At 44.8% G+C, this 22,167-nt stretch overlaps 1 protein-coding gene across 1 annotated transcript in view; it reads left to right on the top strand.

Moving 5' to 3' along the window:
• ADCY8 (adenylate cyclase 8) overlaps window positions 1-22,167 on the top strand; it is a 222,033-nt gene that overhangs the window by 85,769 nt on the left and 114,097 nt on the right. Inside the window, exons 6-7 of the mRNA XM_077750010.1 lie at window positions 1,578-1,689; window positions 12,296-12,423. Of these exons, the coding sequence (XP_077606136.1) occupies window positions 1,578-1,689; window positions 12,296-12,423 (240 nt within the window). The remainder of the gene's footprint in view (window positions 1-1,577; window positions 1,690-12,295; window positions 12,424-22,167) is intronic.

Raw genomic sequence — 22,167 nt, 5'->3', positions numbered from 1 at the left:
CAGGCGCTCTAAGTTTTTTTTCTTTTTTAAATTTTAATTCCAGTATAGTTAACATGCAGCGTTATATAAGTTTCAGGTGTATAATATAGTGATTCAACAATTCTGTGCACCGCTCAGTGTTCATCATGATGACTGTACCCTTAATCCCCATCACCTATCACCCATCCCCCACCCACCTCCCCTCCGGTAACCATTAGTTTTCTGTGATTAAGAGTCTGTTTCTTGATTTCTCTCTCTCTTTGCTCTGCTCATTTTTTTTGTTTGTTTATTTGTTTCTTAAACTCCTCATAGGGTGAAATCATATGGTATTTGTCTTTCCCTGACTTCCTTCACTTAGCATAATACTCTCTAGTTCCATTCATATTGTTGCAAATGGCAAGATTTCATTTTTTAAAGTCTGAATAATATTCCATTGAACATATCCACCACATCTTCTTTTTCCAACCATCTATTGATGGACACTTGGAACACTTGGGCGAGAGTTTGGCTGTTGTAAATAACACTGCAGTGACATAAGGGTCTATAGATCTTTTTTCAAATTAATGTTTTCATATTCTGTAAATTATGCAGCAGTGGAATTACTGGGTCATAGGCTAATTCTCTTTGTAATTTTTTGAGGACCCCATACCGTTTTCCGCAGTGGCTGTACCAGTTTGCATTCCCACCAACAGTGCACAAGGCTTCCTTTTTTCTCCACATAGAGGTGCCTCTGCTCTTGCGCGGGTCGCTGAGGTGGCGAGGTGGGTCGGGACAGTGCCCTACTGGGCAGGTGGACAGTCCCAGCTCTGCCACGTGCTACACAAACTGTTAGGGGAACCTCCTTGCCTCTCTGAGCTCTAGTTCCCTGATCATCATAATGGAGGGAATAATGCTGTCCCGGCAGGGTGCCTGGATGGTGGACTGAGACAGTGCTCCCACAGTGCCTTGCTTTCAAAGGCTTTCAAGGACCCCCCCCCGCCCTTGCTTTCCTCGCCCCTTCTGCCAAACCACATGCTGAGAGAAGACCTCACCTCACTTAAATACTTAGCAAATGTGAGAGTTTTAGGCAATTCGTTCTTCCGCCTGAGGTCTCCCGGCTCTGCCTCCTAGTCCCATGTTTGAAAAATGCCTGACTCTATCTGTCTGCGATGTTCGGTGTGCCATTTGCCAGAGACAGTGAGACTGAGACATTTTGTTCTTTTGTCCCTGGTGTCCGTTTCACTCTGTGTTTAAGGCATCTGCAGTGGTGTCCGTTGCAAAATGAGAGAGGTAGTCCAGAAAGCTTCGTTTTGCTTTCCACAACAAATCGATCCGTTCGTAGTAACAAATCCCCTTCTGGATATTTCGCATTGCCCACACGCCACAGCCCTGTGCAGGAAGAAGGGCTTTCGGCTGCCCCCTTGCCCTTCCTGAACCCCGGGGTGGACCCCCCTCTGCTGAGGTATTTGGGAAATACTGACACGTTCCTCCTGACTCGTGGCACAGAGAGCTAGAATCTCAGACCGCAGTTGATTTCTTTGGATGGGCTTGATGTCTTCCAGGACAGATTAAAATATTAATATGCTCTCTCCCCACCCCACCCCTTCCCTGTTGTCTAGTATTCTTTTTGCAGATGTTAAAGGATTTACCAACCTCTCCACGACCTTGTCTGCCCAGGAGCTGGTCAGGATGCTTAACGAGCTCTTTGCCAGATTTGATCGACTGGCCCATGTGAGTTGAATTTAATTCCCTTCTAGCCTTTTGCGGGAGTGAGGGACTGCATGTGGAATTAGGGAGAGAAAGACTCAGGTTTCTTCACCGGTATCGACTTCCCTGGCATGGACCTCTGACCCTCACACCTCCTGGGAACGAGTGATAATTATTTACAGATCTTGAACAGGAGGTTTGTCCGATTCATTTTCCCAAGGGAGAGACAGCTGGTTAAGTGACAGTTAAGCCAAGCTTCTTTTTGTGTGTTTTCTGCTCCCCATCACTTCCCCCTGAGTGTGGCCAAGGGCCATCTAGCACAGCCTCAGTTCAGTTCATGCAGAACTCCAGCCATCTGAAATGAATTAGCCTGTTCTTGAGAGCCAGTCACCTGCTGGACCACCATTTTGTTTGACCTGATCCAACAGCTTTGTTTCTAGCCCACAGGACTCTACCTTTACTTTTTAGCTGGCTTGAGAGAACAGGCTAAGGGAGACAGACATTTGCGATCAAAACACAGATTCCTTGTCCTAAAGCCACTCAAGCTGGGGGAGACTGTCATCAGCTCACTGTATTTAGAGCGGGCTTTGGGTTCACACGGCGATGCCTTAAATTCCTTCTTCATCAAGTGTGTAGATCAGTGCCAATTTCATAGGGCTGTTGAGAGAATCAAATGTAACTGGGTCAAGTGGAAGTTCCTTTGTGGAGCATCAATGTGTCCAAAGTTAAGGCTGCCTCCAGCCGTTGAGAGCCATTCACACTTGCATCCGAGGTGAAGGCTAGGTGCCGTGCACCGCGCTGTCTGTCGGGAGTATGGGAATGACCCAAACACTCTTCCTCCTTCCTAGAACTGAGTCTCGTCAGGGGACACATCAATAGATGATCGATGCGCAATGCGTTGTGTGCTGTGAGAAGCGAGGGGAAGGGCCTGGGCTGCTGTGGGAAGAAGGCAGGCTCCGCACATAACTGTTGTATCAGGGAAGACTTTCTGGAGAAGGAGACTCTTGGACTGAGTCTTAAAAATGGGAAAACAAATACAATAGAATACAGTTCAGCAACGAAAAAGGAGTGAACCGCTGAGACACGCAGCAATATCAGTGAGTCCCCAAAGCAAGGTGCCAAGGGAAAGAAGCTAGACCCCAAAGCCTGGATGGCAGGACAAAAGCATTTTATGAGACATCGTAGAAAAGGCATAATTATAGGGACGGGAAAGAGATGTATGGTGGTGAGGAGACGGAGGTGGACAGAGTAGATTGATTGGACAGAAATGCGAGGTGCAGTGACTCTGGGAGGGATGTAGCAGCTCTGTGTGCCAGCATTATGGTGCCCTGTACCAAAATAGTACACTTTTATTGTGTATAAATTATACACCAATTAGCGAGGCCCAGAAGGCAGGGGAGGTCATTTTACGCAGAAAGGAGACCAAAAATAAAGATGCTACCCTACACTGGGTGTTAACTAACATGAATTTAAAGAAATAAGCTTAAAAATAATTAACTAGAAAGAAATAAAAATAAAAATGCAGGGGCACCCGGGTGGCTCAGTCGGTGAAGCGTCCGACTCTTGATTTCAGCTCAGGTTGTGACCTCATGGTTCATGGGTTTGGAGCCCCACATCAGGCTCTGCGCTGACAGTATGGAGTCTGCTTGAGGCGCTCTTTCTCTCTCTGCCCCTTCCCCACTCGCTCTCTGTCTCTCCCTCAAAATAAAGAAATAAACTTCAAACAAACTAACAAAAAATAGAAAGTTGCTACTCTGTGCGGAAAAAGCAGAAGAGACTTAGTGCCGCTGGAGGGACAGGTGGAGATAGGGAGCAGGGGAGAGGGGCAGGGGAGAGGGGCAGGGGAGAGGTTGGAGAGATAGGCAGGAGCCTGCCAAGGAAGCCATATGGTAACCAGAGCATCCGGACAGCTGTGAATAGGAGACTGATGTGGCAGAGGAGGGCATGTCAGCTGAGTCCCCACCTCCCCAGGAGAAGGAGAAGGTTGGGTTTACCTGAAGGGCTAGTAGTTTGTGGAGATGGAGACGAATGTCCATTCCATCTCCTTCTACAGTTGCATCTCTGGGGTTTGGTGCCCGTTCCAGTAGTTTCTCTACTTCATATTAGGGTTCTGAATATTTTTTTTAATGTTTATTTATTTATTTTGAGAGAGATACATAGAAAGGAAGAGAGAATTCCAAGCAGACTCTGCAGCTGTCAGCACAGAGCCCGATGCGGGGCTCGAACCTATGAACCATGAGATCACCTGAGCTGAAACCAAGAGTCGGAGGCTTATCCGACTGAGCCACCCAGGCACCCCACGGTTCTGAGTATTTCTATTCAAAGACCTAAGATGAACAAAAATGGGCCTCCAGTGGGAAGCAGCAGATGGGATCGGTGTCTATTTTTAGTGTCACGGTAAACAATAAACTTTGCTGACCCGGGGAAAGGGCTGCTGAGTAAAATGCAACCCAAGTTTTCTGCCAACATCTACTGCCTGACGCTGGTGAGACAAACCCGGTCCCTGCCCTTGGGAAGCTCAGGTCGGGTAGAGAGAGAGCAAGTCCATCATAATCGCAGGACAGTGCGGTTCAAGCAACAATAGGCGCAGGTGCCCTGGCAGAGGCAGGATGGACCAGCCAGTTCTCGGGGCGGGAGATGACGGTGGTGATTCGGTAGCACCCAGAGCAGAGACCGTGCGCAGGCTGGGACTCAGGAAAGAGCAGAAGCTTTCCTGGCATCAGATTAGATGAAGAAGAGTACCTTCTAGGCTGAGCCGCGGTACACACGTAGGAAAATGGGGAAAATTCAAGAAGGTGCTGCTTGTTTGGGGATCTTTAAGAAGCTAAAGGTAACTGGAGCATCAAGAGCAAGGGGACTGTAAGGGCGCCGGGGTGGCCCAGTCTGTTAAGCTGCAGACTTCAGCTCAGGTCATGATCTCATGGTTCATGGGTTCAAGTCCTGCATTGGGCTCTTTGCTGACAGCTCTGAGTCGGAGCCTGCTTTCGAGTCTGTCTCCCTTTATCTTTCTGGCCTTCCCCAACTTGTGCTCTCTCTCTCGATCTCAAAAATAAACATTAAAAAAAAAAAAGGCATGAGCATTGTAGTTAGATGTGAGCTCGGAGAGGAACCAGAAGCACATTTGGAGGGCAGGGTGCAACTTTTTAGGGGATGTGGGCTTGGTCCTGTAACCAGACTTTTCGTCCTGGTGCCGAGGGGTAGAGATGGGGGTACACAGCATATCGGTCCCCAGTGCGTGGAAGAAGCTATCTATAGTCCATCTTCTGGAGTGAGTCTTACCGAAGTTTTAAGAAAAAATGTTTGATGGAAAAATAAATTAAGCACAGATACATGATGGCATAAAATTATTATTAATTTTGATAAGAGTATTAAACATTCAGAAACTGCCTGGTATAGGTTACTCACTTTTCTGGGTGTTTTCGCCCTGGATTTCCTAATTTAGTGCTCACAGCAGACCTACAAGGCAGGTTATGTACTGTGCCCATTTTACAGAATGAGTGACTGAGGCTCAAAGAANGGTGCTTCTGTGATTCAGGCCGACTGGGCCAGGTGCTCGCCTGTGACTGCTCAGCAACGGCACAGGCATTTCAGGAGCTGGAAGCGCACACGGGGCTGCTTCCCCCCCTGGGCAGCTCGAGGGGTTAGATTATGGGACTTCAAGTATGGCCTAGGCTTGAATGCACTTGCGCCAACTCCCTCTCTGTGCCTCCATTTTCGATCAGCATTGCAACAAAGGATAAATGAAAAGAAATACATGTGAAATGTCTCAGCATAGAGCCTGGCTCCCAATAAGCACTCAGCACCCATTAGCGCTCAGCAGCCCTGCCCCCACCCCAGGTGCGTCCCCACCTCCCTCCGGGACCTGCCTGGAAACATTTGAGAAACTCTGCCAATGAAAACAATTCTACTCGCTTTGGAATGAGAAGACCTACTTTCAGTGGTTTTGCCCCCAACCATAGCCAAGTCACTTATCAGTGGTGGAGCTCTGTAAAGGCAGTTAGGTTTGACCCTTTTTGCATTTTTTAGCATCAAAATTCAGTGCTTTGTAAGGATTCTTAATCTGCCTTGCCATGATAGTTTGCTTTAGGCTTTGTTTACATGGCAAGTCATGGAGAACCCGCTTCACATGTGAACTTCACACAGTGTACCTGTTAGCCCACTGCATTATTGAAACGCAGGAAAACTTCAAATAGTTTGCTGAACTCCTGAGTGCCCTTGCGGTCCAGGCTGCTCAGAGCAGGGTGGGTTTTTTTTTTCTTTTGTTTTGTTTTGTCTTGTCTTGTTGTTTTTTGACCTTTAATAGTGTCCTTGGCAAATTTTGGTAACTTTCAGTCTTTGATCTTTTCTTAAACTAAACTAATCCCTGCCTACCCCTCCCTCATCCACATTAGGAGCTAAAACTACGTATACTGTTATGAAGGCTTTAAAATTGTAAAACAATGAACACATTTACTGTTATGCAATTGACCTCATCCCATCTTTTTTTTTTTTATTTTTTAATTTATTTTTGAGAGAGAGAGAGAATGAGTGGGGGAGAGGCAGAGCGAGGGAACCCAGAATGTGATTCAGGCTCCAGGCTCCGAGTTGTCAACACAGAGCTGAACGCGGGCCTCAAACTCCCCACCCATGAGATCATGACCTGAGCCAAGGTCGGACTTAACCAACTGAGCCACCCAGGCGCCCTGACATCATCCCATTTTAGATCTTGTTTTCAATTGCTGACAGACAGGAAGCAACTGTAAATTATTGTTGAAAGGAATAAACCAAACACTATGAAAGCTAATGAACAGAATAAAAATAATGACCTACCCATTTCTGTACTGACATAGAAATTCAAGACATGTTTTGCCTGAAAAAAAAAAAAAAAACCTCAGCATGTCTCAGATCTAGAAACAGCGGTATGATATGGCTAATGATGTGATGTGGCTGCAGAGGAGGAAAGTGGTCCGTGTGCATAAATGCGGTCACATATATGTGGGTGAATAGCGGCCTCTGCGGGGGAAAGTGGGGGGAGGAGTCAGGCTTTAGGGAGTTGTGTGTCCAAAGAGGCGGGACTATCCAAGGGCATTTATCCACCGGGACAATATATCCATGTCACCTATGTAATTACCATTAGGTAGAATAATATAAAATTATCATGATTTCTAATAAAACTTTTTCAGAAATGCACTAATGCCACTAATGTTTTTGTCCTGGGAGACTTTCACCTTTTATTAATTTTTTCTGATTACTGAAGCAATACTTACTATGTAAAATTCAAACATCCAAGGTATAGAGAATACCAAAAGTTTGCATCCCTGGAATCCCATCCCTCAGCAACGATATAACCACCTTTGATAATCTGGTACATTTATCACCTGATTGTCAATCTATCTATCATCAACATAAATTTCCAAAGTCATTATACTGTTATCACAGCCACCTAGATGGGAAGAAAAGGATTATATTAAGACTCAATAAAGTTTGCACGCAGACCCTCATCCTAGTATATTTTTCTTTTTCAGTAACTTTTTTCAAAGCAAACTGTTTCCTTAATATAAACTTTCCAAAGGAGTTTCTGGTAAAAAAGAAATTGCTTGGATATTACTGTCAAGTCGTCTGACAGCTCACAGGAATTGATCAGGAAAATGTGCCTGCAAATTGACAGAACTTGACAGATAAGACAGGTCTTTCATGTATATATATTTTTATATTTCATACACATGCACGCACACATACATACCATTTATTTGGGGCTCTAAGTTTTTCAAAGAGGCTGCCAGCCTCACCTTTTGTTTACAAGAAAATGGATCCTGGGCACAAATATATTCACCACATTGTATGTGTCTGCACCCAAAGGGTAAGAAAGCATTTTACACAATTTCCTTCCAAAACACGTTTTTGTCAGGCGATCTACCCTTCTGGACTCTGCCATATTTTCTTCAGTTTTGTAGAGAAGCAATATGGCCGCAAAAGTCAGAAAGACATGAGTGTGAAGTCCCATTCTGCCTCTTTCTTGCTCTGTGACCTTCGCTTACTTGCACCATCTGTGAAATGACACATGACTCAAAATCTGGTCGTGGAGACTCACCAGTTAAATGCTATGCATTTAACACGTAGCCTGGCACATAGTATATGCTCAGTAAATACCGCCTCCTTTCTCTACTTATGTTTTTCCAAAATGCTTTTACCTTTTTTCATGGAAAAATCACTGATTAAAAGTTAGTGAATTATCACATATGGTCCGTAACATTTAGTTTTTGAAGTTTTTATTTAAATTCCAGTTAGTTAACAGTGTAATATTAGTTTCAGGTGTACAGTACAGCGATTCAACACTTCATCCAGTGCTCATCCCAGCCAGGGCTCTCCGTAATCCCCATCCCGTGTTTCAGCCATCCCCCCATCCCCCTCCCCTCTGGTTACCATCAGTTTGTTCCTAGAGTTAAGAGTCTATTTCTTGGTTTGTCTTCCTTGTTTTCTCCCTCTGTTGCTCATTTGTTTTCTTAAATTCCACATATGAGTGAAATTATAAGACATTTGTCTTTCTTTGACTGACTTATTTCACTTACTAGCTCCATCTGTGTTGTTGCAAATCGCAAGATTCCATTTTTTAAGGCTGAGTAATATTCCCACATATATAGTATATACATATATATATAGTATATATGTATATAAGTATATAGTATGTATGTATGTACATATAGTATGTATGTATATATAATCTGTATGTATATAGTATACACACCACACACACACACACACACACACACACACTACATCTTCTTTTTTCATTCATCAGTCATCAAGATGAAATCTTCTGCCCAAAAAAGGAAACGATGAACAAAACTAAAAGGCAACCTATGGAATGGGAGAAAATATTAATAAATGACCTCTCTGATAAAGGATTAGTATCCAAACTATACAAAGAACTTAAACTCAACACCCAAAAACCAAATAATCTAAGTGAAAAATGGGCAGAAGATTGAATAGACATTTCTCCAAAGAAGATCTACACGTGGCTAACAGATGGATGAAAAGATGCTCACCGTCACTCATCATCAGGGAAGTGCAGATCCACACCATGAGGAGATACCACCTCACACCTGTCAGAATAGCTAAAATCACAAGAAGAAGTTGGTGCTGGCCAGGATGTGGAGAAAGGGGAACCCTCTCGCGCTGTTGGTAGGAATGTAAACTGATGTAGCCACTGGGGAAAACATTACAGAGGTTCCTCAAAAGATTAAAAATAGAACTACCTTGTGATCTAGCAATTGCATGGCTAGGCATTTATCCAAAGGATACAGAAAATACTAATTCAGGGGCACCTGGGTGGCTTAGTCAGTTAAGCATCCGACTTTCGCTTAGGTCATGATCTCGCGGTTCGTGGGTTTGAGCCCCGCGTCGGGCTCTGTGCTGACTGCCGGCTCAGAGCCTGGAGCCTGTTTCAGAGTCTGTGTCTCCCTCTCTCTCTGACCCTCCCCTGCTCACGCTGTTTCTCTCTCTCTCCTAGAAATAAATGAAAATATTTTTAAAAAAATACTAATTCAAAGGGATACATATGCCCTGATATTTATAGCAGCATTATTTCCAAGAGCCAAATGATGGCAACAGCCCAAATGTCCATCAGCTGATGAATACATAAAGAAGATGTGGTCTATATATACAGTGGAATATTACCTAGCCATTAAAAACAATGAAATGTTGCCATATCATTACTTTGGCCAGCTGATCTGTGGCACAGGAAATTTTTCACATATTTTCTATCATACTGAAATTTTCATATTTAAAAACATGTTAATCCTCCTGGCCCTCCTGTGCTCAGGTTTATTATGACAGGACTCAAAAGAAGAAAGATCACTGAACACTGGGATGGTTCTTTCAAGGTGTTTGCGGTCATTGCTACTATTATTAACTGATGGCCATTCTTACTTTGTTATGTATTAAGAACAAGAGGGGTTATTTTGACACATTTCCTATATGGGAAATTGAAACTTACATATCAATGGTTTCAGTGATTTATCCAAGGTCAGACAGCTGGTCAATTTGACCAGAATGCAGATGTTGGATTCTTAGACCAAAGTATTTCCTGCTCTACCCTTTCCCTCCTCCCTCCCCACTACCAACATCCATGCTTCTGACTACTGTCACGTCACAGCCGGGTCTGCCTCATAGAGGGTGACTAGCTGAAATCACTTTCTGAGCCACCCCACCCCCCACCCAGCCTCAGTGTTCTCAGCAAAATCCAAATAAGGGATTTCGGGGTGCCTGGAAGGCTTAGTCTGTTAAGCATCTGACTCTTGATTTCAGTTCAGGTCATGAGCTCAGGGGCAGGGAATTGAGCCCAGAGTTGGGCTTCATGCTGAGTGTGGAACCTGCTTAAGATTCTCTCTCTCTCCCTGCCTCTCTCTCTCTCCCTCCCTTTCTCTCCCTCCCTGTGCCCTTCTCCTCTGCTCATGGTCTAGTTCTCTCTTTCTCACTAGAATTTTAAAAAAATTATTACAAAAAACAAATAAGAGATTTATTCCATCAGTGATTCTCAAATGCTCTTTGACAACAAATATCAGGAAGGTAAATTTGTGGCCATGAGATAAAATATATACATGTTATATTTATCTGCAATGTAATGAGTTTTTATAATAATTTTGTTTAGTTCAAAAAACTTTCCTTTCTCTTAGGAATGTATTTTCACTTTTTTTGGTGTTAGAAATGCCTTTTCTTTCATAAAGCCATGAGGATAGTGGATGATACTTGGGTTGTTATTTTTGTTTGTTTGATGAATTTTTCATAATTCTTGGGCAACATACAAATTGAACCCTAGAACATCCCTCAGGTCCTCTGTTTTTTGTTTTGTTTTGTTTTGTTTTTAGAACTGTCCCATGGATGCCACAAATCTGGAAAATGCAAAGGCCCATGGGCCACGTGCTTTCTGGTTCTCTTCCACACATAATGCTAGGGATGTTCCCAGAAACAGCTGAAGGTCTTAAGCTTCCCTTATTGACCAGACTTCACCAGAAACTGTCTTGCAAAATTAGCTGCATCAAAGCAGCCAAAGACAGGAACCACAAGCTCCTAAAAATCACCATGGAACAGCTGTGCATGCCATCAGCGATCTAAGATCGCTTGAGTGTACCCACTCAAGAATGTTGGCAAAGCCCTGGCAGTCTGATCCAGACAGAGAAGCACCAAAGCCAGTTCTAATTCTCTTTTCCTTAGCTGATACTTGGTTTTTATCAGGAGAGTGATTTCATTCATTCCTTACACAAACACAATGGCTGAATCCGTGATCAGATCAGGAAACCAACATGGTGCTGTATAGGTTGGCCGCACCAATGTGGCCGCTGTGCTGCTGGTGTCTCAGTGGGCCCCTTTCCTTCTATGCCTCTCCTTGTCTGCCCTTGGACCCTGGTCTCCGAAGGAAAGCCTCTTACCCAAAACACCCATAAATTCTTAGGACTTTAGATCTGGGATGCATTCAGTCCCACCCATGATCAAGGAAAGAAGACAGAAGGGAAAGTCATCTGTCCATGATCACAGACAGATGTCAGAACCCTGGGGGCAGGTGTCCAACTCTTTATCACAGCCACAGGCAATGTTAATTTAGCCCCCTATCTGCTGGACCCTGTATGACACCTTCAAAGGCATCATATCACCCATCCTCACAGTCACACAGTGAAGTCCTATTCATTTACAATTTCACAGATGAGGCAACTGAGGTTCAGCAGTTAAGTAGATGTAAGGAGTGCAGGATTTAATCCTGCGTGGTGTAACTCCTTAGCCAGTGGTCTCAGCCCCTATATTATGCTGCCTCAAGATCTTTTTCCTCTAAAACCCACGACATCCAGCCTCTTCCCATCCAGGGCAAAACTATGCACCGTTTCCTTGGTGCTTGTTGCTCTTTGAAACGTGGTAAGAATCACGTCCTCAAGATTGTCAGTCCACCAAACAACTGTGCCACCCTCATTACCTATGAAGTAAAAGCGTTGTACCTACTTCATAAGGTTGCCGTAAGGGTTAACTCTGTTTAGTATATGCTGCATTATAGGGGTTATTATGAATCATCTTTGTGTCAGGGACAATGCTTAACTTACCATAATGCCTTGTAGACATTTCTTTCAATGAGCATGTGTATGATTTAATACATGAATAAAAAGGTAGGTAAGACATAATCAGCCCTTCCTAAGGTGCTAGAGTTGAAAGAATAGGCATTGCTGAATGATTTGTGCTTTTAAATGCTTGCTGTTGAGCTAAAGACTGGTAAAAAGTGTTAATTCAGAGACTTGTCCTGCCCGAAAACATTGATGGGCAAGATTCACAGAGGAACATTGACCATGCCCATTCTTTGCCAGGCCTGCCCACATGATGAGTGTTCATCAGAAGGCTAGTATGTGGCAGAACCAGGATATGGCCTTGTATCTGTTGAGCTCAACATCCAGTGTTTTTGAATGACTCCATTCCACTCCTGAGCCCCTCAAACCCTTACTTAGGGTACCCCCCCAATTTCTTAGGAAGATAATAGAAGCCCATTTCAAAGCTAGGTGCTCTGCTTCCTGGGTCAAGACCACCTGACTCCACCGCCCTCCATCAGGAGGCTTTCAGAAGCACTTGCCTGTCTGCTGACTCAGCCTTCTCCTCTCTCCTCTCTTCCTTCCAGGAGCATCATTGCCTTCGCATTAAAATCCTGGGGGACTGTTACTACTGTGTTTCAGGGCTTCCAGAGCCCCGCCAGGACCATGCCCACTGCTGCGTTGAAATGGGCCTCAGCATGATCAAAACCATCAGGTAATCTGGGGTCTTCTTCATAATCCCCAGGCCTTCAGTGTGCACAAAGACGAACCGCCCCATCTATCCTTGTGGTAGATCATGTTTGTGTTGAAAGGCGATGCGCTTTGACTTAGATCATAAAAACTGCATGCCCGTTAACCTTCCCACCCGAACCAATGAACCGGGCAGCTTCATTGTGTTCCATTTCTACCTCCCTTTCAATGACGTGTGCAGCAAATTTATATTACCAATGTCCTTGTGGGGATACAGCAAGGACCAAGATGAGCGTGGTGCTTGACTTCAGGAAGGTTACTCAATATGGTACAGTAAGTTCAGAGATGCATCCAACCAGGGTGCGTGAGGGGGAACAGAGGGAGAACAGCTCGTTAGTGCCAGGGTGCTGGAGAAGACCTTCCAGAGTAGAGCTGTCTAAGCTGTTTTCTGAAAGGTGAGCAGACATTAGACCCTGGAGGAGTGTTGGGTGTGGCTGGACATATGCGGAATCGGGACATGCTGCAGTGACAGCTGGTGAAGCCTAGGGAGGAGAGGCTGGGGACAGATGGACTGCAGGCTGGGAGCAGGCAGGACCCACAGGGCCTTCTCACCCATGATAAAGATTGCACTTAAGCCCGAGGCCAACAGGAAATCATTGTAGGGCCGCCACCATGGTTAGCTTCATGGGTGCATGACAAGTGCTTTTGGCTTTGGTTGGTGTATCTGGTAAATAGAAGCTTAAGCAGAAGGCAGGACTGGTTGAGGTCAAGGACTTTGGAATTCGACCGTGGCTCTGGGACAGATGCTCAGTGTTGTCAGAGGCCCCCTCGAGGTTCCAAATATGGTTGCAGAGCCTCCAGGCATTACAACCTTTCCCAACCACAGCAAAGATAGTAAAGAAGGCACATGGGCAGAAGTCTTCTCTGTGACTTGTGCCTTCATCTTATAAGGGAAGAAGAATTCTGCCAATAACAAGCCAGAATACTCTTCCTATGGACTCACGCCTTGGTAGTGTGGTCTAGCAGGCATGTTTGTGACCATTGGCTTTGTCCATCTGGATCGAAGAGCAGAAGGAGAACAACCCCTGAACCCCACACACATCCTCCACGGAAGGCTCAGCTCACCTGCTGGCTCCCAAGCCCAAGCCCAAAGAGGACAGGAGGGATCTAAGCATTTGGGGCCTACCTTTCTAGAGCCTGGCCATGGCCAACACAGTGTGCCTGGGCTCCTTCTGCCTACTGACAGATCCCTGACTTCATTCTGGTTTAGGACAGAGGTCTCTTGACATCAGGGAATGCTGTGTCGCCCCCTAATTAAGAAGAAGACAGAAGCTCTTTCCCTAAATATGATTTTGCTTCATTGATGTGACACTGTCATTTCAAGACTTAACCAGAAATCACATTGCTGGTGGGCAGATATGCTACCCTGGCTGGCCCCTAGGATCCCACCTCTGGAACCAACCCATGACCGAGGCCAGTCACGGTGGCATGGTGCTTTGCACTGGGGTGTATGTTGAACACTCAACCATCACCATCCCTGAGCCCAGGTAGACGGGTGGAGAAAGAGACAGCACGTGCCCACTCTTTGACAGCAATGCAGAAATTCTCTTCTCTCGGGAGTGTGGAGAGAGGAGCCAAAACTTCCAACCCAAAGTTCCCTTTTGGTAGATGGAAAGGCTGCAGATGACTCTTAGCTGTTCATTTGGACACTGGAGAGTCCTGCCCTGAAAACTAGTGTGAATTGTAATATTTTGACTGGCTTCAAGGAAGGCAGTAGGACACCCAGAATACTCTATATTTTGTATGCATTCTGCAACTGATTAGGTGTGTGAACTTTATTCTACCAGCCAATCGATAGGTCAGTCAACAAAGAATCTGTGGCGCTCTTCCAAGCGTCAGATGCCACCACGCTGACCTCTGGAAGCACAGTGATGAACAGGTCATCGGGTGTCTTTCTCTTGCTCATGGTTGCCTCCCAGGGCGAGGACTTGGATTTGCTGTCTGTGAAATGGGGAAATTGAGCCAGGCCAGCCCTGAAGTCTCTGCCAGTTCTGAAAATCTGTGAGTTTGGATCACCCACATCACAATTAAGTTTAAGTAGCAAAACTTTCCACAGACTTTATTTTAATTTCATTTACCTTAATTTAATTTTAATTTAAATTCAAGTTAGTTACCATAACATATGTTAACATAGTTAACATAATCGTGCCATTAACGTAGTGTAATAATGGTTGCAGGAGAATTTAGTGATTCACCACTTACAGGTAATACCCAGTGCTCATCCCAACAAATGCCACAGACTTTCTTTTTTTTTTTTTTTCATTTATTTCTAGGAGAGAGAGAGAGAGAGAGAGACAGCGTGAGCAGGGGAGGGTCAGAGAGAGAGGGAGTCACAGACTCTGAAACAGGCTCCAGGCTCTGAGCTGGCAGTCAGCACAGAGCCCGATGCAGGGTTCAAACCCACGAACCGCGAGATCATGACCTAAGCGAAAGTTGGACGCTTAACCGACTAAGCCACCCAAGCGCCCCTACAGACTTTCATTTTTATTTTTTATGGTGATACAATTGACCAAAAAAAAAAAAGTATGCTTTGATGTACATATACGTTGTGGAATAATTACAAAGTCAAGTTCATTAACATCCGTTGCCTCACTTAGTGGTCTTTTTCTCTCTCTCTTTCCTTCCTCTTTCTTTCTTTCTTTCTTTCTTTCTTTCTGAGCACACTTAAGATCTACCCTGGTGGCAAATTTCAAGTATACACTACAGCCTTGTTCACTGTAATCACCATGCTGTGTATCAGGTCCTCAGAGCTCACTCATCTAATAACTAAAAGTCTGTCTCCTTGACCAATATCACCCCATTTCCCCCACCTCTGTTCCCAGCCATGGCAACCATCTTTCTACTCTGTTTCTATAAATGTGAATTTTTTCTTTTAGATTTCATATACACAGTATTTGTCTTTCTTCGTCTGGCTTATTTCACTTTGTGTAATGCCCTCCAGATTCATTCTTATTGATATATATGGTAAGATTTCCTTCCTTTTTAAGGCTGAGTAATATTCCACTAGGTATATGTATATGTACACATTTATGTACTTGTATATACAAACCATATCTTCTTTATCTGTTCATCCACAGACTTTCAATGGGAGTTTATATCTTGAGCTTAAACAATAGAAACACTGAAGAAATGGTTTTGCAGAAGAAATGAACAGTGATTATCGAAATGCTGAACATACTTACAGCATTATCATTTATCTTTCTAGATAAGACCTCATTCCTCCTGACCGTATCGTACAATGTAAGGTCTCCTTTCTGGAGTTCTGGACTAGGTCGATGAGACATGAGGCTTGGATGCTTTGAAATGACTTGAGGGCTTTCCCTCATCAGTTGATTAAGGCTCCTTTTATTCTTTTAGAATAAGACAGTTCACTAGGATTTTTTAATGACATAAATCAGAGTCTGTTAATATGCAAACACTCCTTGATGACAACGGAGGAGACTGGAGGTCCAGCATTAATTCTTCCAGTTAGTGACAAAACATGATATAGAAGAATAAATAAGAACGTTGGAATTAGGCAACTTTAGTTGCAATGGGCTCAGACTTCTAGAGCTTCCACTCCTAAAGTCTGGTGTTGCCAGACTGAGGAATGATGGGCAGACAGTATTTCAGTTGTTTCTTCAGACCCAAAGGCACTTGTTCCAACCGGAGAACTTACTAGAAGCTATAAGGTCTGGAAACTTTCATAACATCATTCTATGTGTGTTATCGTGTCATGAAAATAAGCCATTTATTGACTGGTGCTCCCAGACTTTATGGCTGCCCCATAGATTTGTCATCAGAGATGGATCACTCTTTGAGGTAATGCCCCCACCTGGTCAAGGTCTCTCCTTGTGCCTTTTCTGGCATTTCCTCAAAGAGCTGGGGTCCCACAGTGGTCCCCAGAGTGCAGACCGGCAGTGAGGAGCAGGTGCTCTGATGGCCAGATGGCATCTGACCTTGGGTCTGTAGATCCTAAATGCTCCAGTAGTTTCTTTGTTGGTTGAGATTTACAACCTTTGAACAAATGGCAAACCAGCTCTCAAAACGACCCTGTACCTTGTTCACAGCAGAGTCTAACTATGGGATGAAGGTCATCCTGCGATCCCAGACTGGTGAGGACAGGTGCCCACACCAGGAGAGGCTACCCTCAGCTGCTGCTGGTTAGAACACTAGCAGGATTCCCAAATGAGCCAGGGTGGAGGCAGTCAGAAGAAGGAGTATGGCAGAAGTTATTTCCTCTGCCTTCTGTCTTTCTTTTCCAGAGGTATCTCTACTGTAGGCTTTGTGGTGGAGAAGCAGAGGTGTTTTCCAGGAAACAAAAACGTGAAGAATATGCTCTCCTAGCTGTTAAGGATGGCAGAAGCCCTGTGTGTGTGTGAATGTGTGTGCATGTGCATATGTGTAGAAGTGCGGTGTTTATGTATACCTGTGTGTCTGCTTTGTGTGTGCCCACACGCCTGTGTGTACGCATACGTGTCTGTGCATAGGTGTTTGTGCACATGTGTATGTTTGTGCAGGTGTGTGTTAAGCATTTGAAGCAGGCCCTTGGTGATCAGTACAGTTCTAAGTTCAGACAGCAGGGTTACTGCACAGATCCACAGATCGTTGGTGACCTTGTAAAACAACTGTGGCCTTATCCTTCTGGCGATGGGAACTCACTGACACTTAAAGCAGGGTGGCGTCCTGTTCCAGCCTGGGCATGAGGAAGGTAACCGTGGGCATAGGTAATTCTCTCTCCGGTTGCTTCTAAAGTTTATTTATTTATTTTGAGAGAGCGAATGGGGGAGGAGCAGCCAGAGAGAGAGAGAGAGAGAGAGAATGCTGTCAGCACAGAGCCTGACATGGAGCTCGATCCCACGAACCATGAGATCATGACCTGAGCCGATACCAAGAGTTGGGCATTCCACCACCTGAACCAGCCAGGTGCCCCTCCAGTTGGCTCGAGATGAGAGAAGGCAGACTCGGAAGGAAGGAAACTGGTTGGAAGAGATTTGTGTAGCAACCGGAGGAAGAGATGAGAGGCCCCGAGGAGAGCAGCAGCTGTGAGACAGGAAGGGAAGCATCACTGTTCCAGCCACAGACCCTGAGTGTCTCCGTAGGAGACATGACGTAAAGATTTATATTAAATCAAACACTTATCAGAATAGTGAACTTACTTCTCAATTGACAGTGTTGAATTTTGGACAGGATTCCGCTTTATTGAAGGTAGAGTTTGTTGCTAGACCGTGCCAATCACGGCAGTGTTCCCTGAATGAATGGTCACTTACGGGGACTGTGTCAAGCGTAAGAATGGAATGAGCCCTTGGCCTGCAGTTGGCAGACCTCATCTGGTTTCTGCTTCTTCCTGTTATTAGGTGTGTGACAGCGGACAGGTGTGACTTCACTTCCCGGAGGCTGCATGGCCTCTTCTGTGAAATGAGGATCATAATATCCAACCTCCGAGTGTTCTTTTGAAAACTCAAATAGAAAGCAGGCACGTTATGACCGTACACATATTTTTTAGTAGAATTTTGCCGTTAGGGCTGAGTTTGGACCCTGGAAAACGTGTCTCTGTTAAGTTATAGAAACCCATTCCTTTCTTTCATTTTCTATTCTGTCCTAGGAAAATAATGATAATTGGGTTGATTGACTATCTACTATACTACTTGCCAAGCACTGAGATAAGTGTTTTACATGCATTACCTCATTAAGTGCCCACAATTCTAAGAGATAGGCGGGGATCATAGGCAAAATATTAAACAACTAGGGTGGCCAGAGTATCCAGTAATCAGGGCAGCCAAGCAGAATGGATGTTAGCCATTAGCAACCAGGGCACTCATATGGGTACATCCTAACTCACTGAGGCTCTGGGGTTGGCCTCTATGTCACCAGTGAGGAAACGAGCTTACAGAGTTTGTGTTATTGGACTAAACCACACAACTAGTCAGTCGAAGAACAAGGACCACCCACCAGGACCCATCTGACTCCGAAGCCATTGGCCTTAACCATCCTAATGCCCTGCCTCTCATCTCCCGGCTTCTGCAATTGCCTCTGATGCCTGAAACCTCCAACTAATAGCCAAAGGTTGAACACACAGTTCAGGAGATCTTCCGTACATTCCCTGATAAATTAGCAGAACCAATATTGAGAGAGAGGGAAAGTCAGTTAACATCTGAGAATAACAGGATAAGAAGCCTTAATCACATCTCATAAGAAATCCATTTCATCAAAAATACTTGATTTTAGAAACAGGATATTAGGAGATGAATGGCAAAAAAAAAAAAAAGGTGATTGATTTCACTTTATTTCTCACGAAGCACTTAATACCGTCTCATGCATATCTGTTCATAAAATTAAATTAATTAAAACAGGCTTTGATAAGAGTTCCATTAAATAGATTGAAAAGTGGCTCCAGGTGGGTTCCCTTCACACCCTCCCTCCCTCCTTCCTTCCTCTTCCCTCCCTCACCCCCTCCCTCCCACTGTCTCACCTTCCTTCCTTCCCCTCCTTCCCTCCTTATTTCCTTCCTTCCCTCCCTCCCACCTCCCTCCCTTCTTCCTTCTTTCCTCCCTTTCCCTCCCCCACCAATCATTGTTTGCCTCTCTTTCTGTCCCCCTAAAACCCCCTCCCTCACTTTGTTCTGGAACACCATTAACCACAGCAGCCATAAAGTCCCTTCTCCTCTTAAAGATGTAGCAGTCAGAGGGGTCTTCAGCCCGTGGACAGGATTTTTGTTTTTTGCAAAATTACTTATAATGGTGAAGGTTGAACACCTCTAATAATAATAATCGATAAAGCTATTATTAATGGAAGCTTCAGCATATGCCAGACTCTAAAGTTCCTGACTCACCTCACCTAAACGCTGCAAGGAAACTACTGTAACTTCCCTCACTGTTCAGAGGAGGAAGCTGAAGCTCTGACGGAATAAGTAACTTCCGGTCAATGACACACAGCTTGTAAGTGGCAGAGAAAAGGCCCCGAGCCAGGTTCATTGGACTCTGTAAATGGGCAAAGGCAAAGAAATAGTTGGATGAGCTTTGGCATACGACAAAATAGGAAAATGGCTAACCATTTAGCACCACAGTTTACACTAATAGTCCGTGACACAAGAAAATGCTTATGGGTTTTGGAGCGCCTGGGTGGCTTAGTCGGTTAAGCGTCCGACTTACGCTTAGGTCATGATCTTGCGGTTCGTGGGTTCGAGCCCCGCGTCGGGCTCTGTGCTGACTGCCAGCTCAGAGCCTGGAGCCTATTTCAGAGTCTGTGTCTCCCTCTCTCTCTGACCCTCTCCTGCTCACGCTGTCTCTTTCTCTCCTAGAAATAAATGAAAATACTTTAAAAAATGCTTATGGGGTTAAAGTTTATTTATTTGTTCATTTATTTATATATTTACCTATTTAGAGAGAGCACGCATGGGCAGAGGAGGGGCAGAGAGAGAGGGAGAGAGAGAATCCCAAGCAGGCTTCACACTGTCAAGAGCCTGACTTCGGGCTTGATGTCACAAACCACGAGATCACAACCTTAGCTGAAATCAAGAGTTGGACGCTTCACCAACTGAGCCATGCAGGCGCCCCGACCTGTGTTAATCCTTTTGTAATTACAAGTTGTTATTACTAACAAGAATCAGTGTTAGCTATTTTTGAGTGTTGGAATGCGCCAGGTTAAGTGCTTTATACACATGATTTTACAAAGCACCCTAACGTTCCGCTAAGGACCGCTTCTCTTTCCCATTGCACCTGAGAAAGCAGGACTTGGGGCCTAATGCACCCATTCTGAGACCCATGGCCAACAAGAGGGGAACCCAGCATCACATCCAGGCCTGCTTTAATGCCCGGTCTGCCTCTCGGTGGCCTTGACAGTGATTGGCATTGAGGACCCCATATCATTCCCACTGCCAGAGCAGAAGGGGGAGGATATGCATTCTCTCAAGCTCCCACAACCAGCAAGGGGTAGAGCCAGCATTGCAACTCTGGTCTCTACCCCCAAAGCCAAGGACTTGGGTGTCCCTCCTCCCGTGGTACCAGCCGCTTCGGTGCAGAAGATGGTCTTTTTATTCATCCATTTATTTAACAGTGGAGAGAGTCTGATTTACAGATCACTGACGGCTACTAGATTATGCTTCCTGTCATTCCTCCAGCACCTTCTACAGGTCGATTCATTGGCTAAAAAAAAGAACCATTCGAAACATTGAAATCAAACGAAAAATCCTTCCTATGATCATGTTTTGCCACATACCAGTCACTCGCCTCTTTAACGGCTCAGTTAAAAGAAATGACATCTTCAATCTTTTGCATGTTCACTGTTGTATCCTTGGCCCCCAGCTTGACCTCAGCTGCAAAACCTAATAATAATTATTATTATTTTGAATTGTTATTTTATTTCTTTATTTGGGGGGGAAGGGTAGAGAAAAAGAGAGAGAGAGAGAAAGATAGAGAGAGAGAGGAGAGAATCCCAAGCAAGCTCTGAGCCATAAGCCCAGAGCCAGAAACCAATAATAATTATTAAGTGTATTCTTTACTTAAAAGAAACCTTGGATGGAGGTTCACCATGAGAAGCAGTTGAGAGCAGAGATGCGTTATTTGTTTTTTTTTTTTAATGTTTATTTATTCCTGAGAGAGAGATAGAGACAGCATGTGCAGTGGAGGGTCAGAGAGACAGGGAGACACAGAATCCAAAGACAGGCTCCAGGCTCTGAGCTAGCTGTCCCCACAGACCCTGACGCGGGGCATGAACCCACGAACCGTGAGATCATGACCTGAGCCAAAGTCGTATGCTTAACCACCTGAGCCCCCCAGGCCCCCCAGAGATGCGTTATTTGAAGGGGGAAAATGTGGAGGGCTACCACCTCCCCAGCCGGCAGGTCCAAGGTCCTCTCTGTGCTCCCCAGAGACTCTCAGAAGCATCCGAGGACTACATGGGGCTAGAGACCAAGAAAAGCCTTTGAGCTTGATCCATTAATTCAGTAAATACATTGGAGCGCTGACTCAATCTATGTGCTCAGCACTATGCTAAGATCTAGGGAAATAAAAGATAGTACCCTTGCCCTCCAGAAGCTCAGAGTTCATAGGGCGGAAGGAGGAGGTGCACAGGTTTAGAACGCAGGTGATCTACAGTCATTTTCTCTCTATTTGCGGCTGGTACGACACAGCAGAATATTCCTGGGCTCTGCCGTGGAGGAAGTGAACAAGACTTGTAACTCAGACAAGGTTCCCTCCATCGTAGCCTCAGGAATGCTCATGGTATGTATGTCCACATACTTGTTTGGACATGACGCATGTACGGGCGTGTGCCATGTCTGTCCCCTCAAGAACTGATTTTGAAACATGGTGTGTATGTGCGGCACTGGGCAACTGCCGTGTAGGCTTTCCAAGGAGGATCAATGCCTGTGAATCATTCATTACTTTTACACAGTTTCCTTCCTATCTTTCGTTTGAGTCAAATCCCAGACATAACAAAAAGAAAGGAAACCAAAACTAGCGCAATAAGGAAACTTGGTCCTATTAGGGTCTTTGTAGAAGAAAATAAAAAATCTAAATGCCTTTTCATTAAGATGTTCCAATGAATTCCCTGCGTGATGTTAATTACCTGATGGCATTAGCACAGCGTGCTATTCAATAGTCCCTCACAATTAGTTGGCAAAGCATTTTAACATCCATTACCTCCTTTGGGGCTCACAGAGGCTCCGATAGTGACACAATCTGCTAGAGCTTTATTTTGTAAACCATTGAAACTCAGGGTCAGACTAAGC

This window comes from Crocuta crocuta, unplaced genomic scaffold (assembly GCF_008692635.1).
Source record: "Crocuta crocuta isolate KB4526 unplaced genomic scaffold, BGI_CrCroc_1.0 scaffold119, whole genome shotgun sequence".
NCBI classification, from domain to species: Eukaryota; Metazoa; Chordata; class Mammalia; order Carnivora; family Hyaenidae; genus Crocuta; species Crocuta crocuta.
Note: the sequence above shows the minus strand (reverse complement) of the source record. Positions and strands in the feature narration are given on the sequence as shown.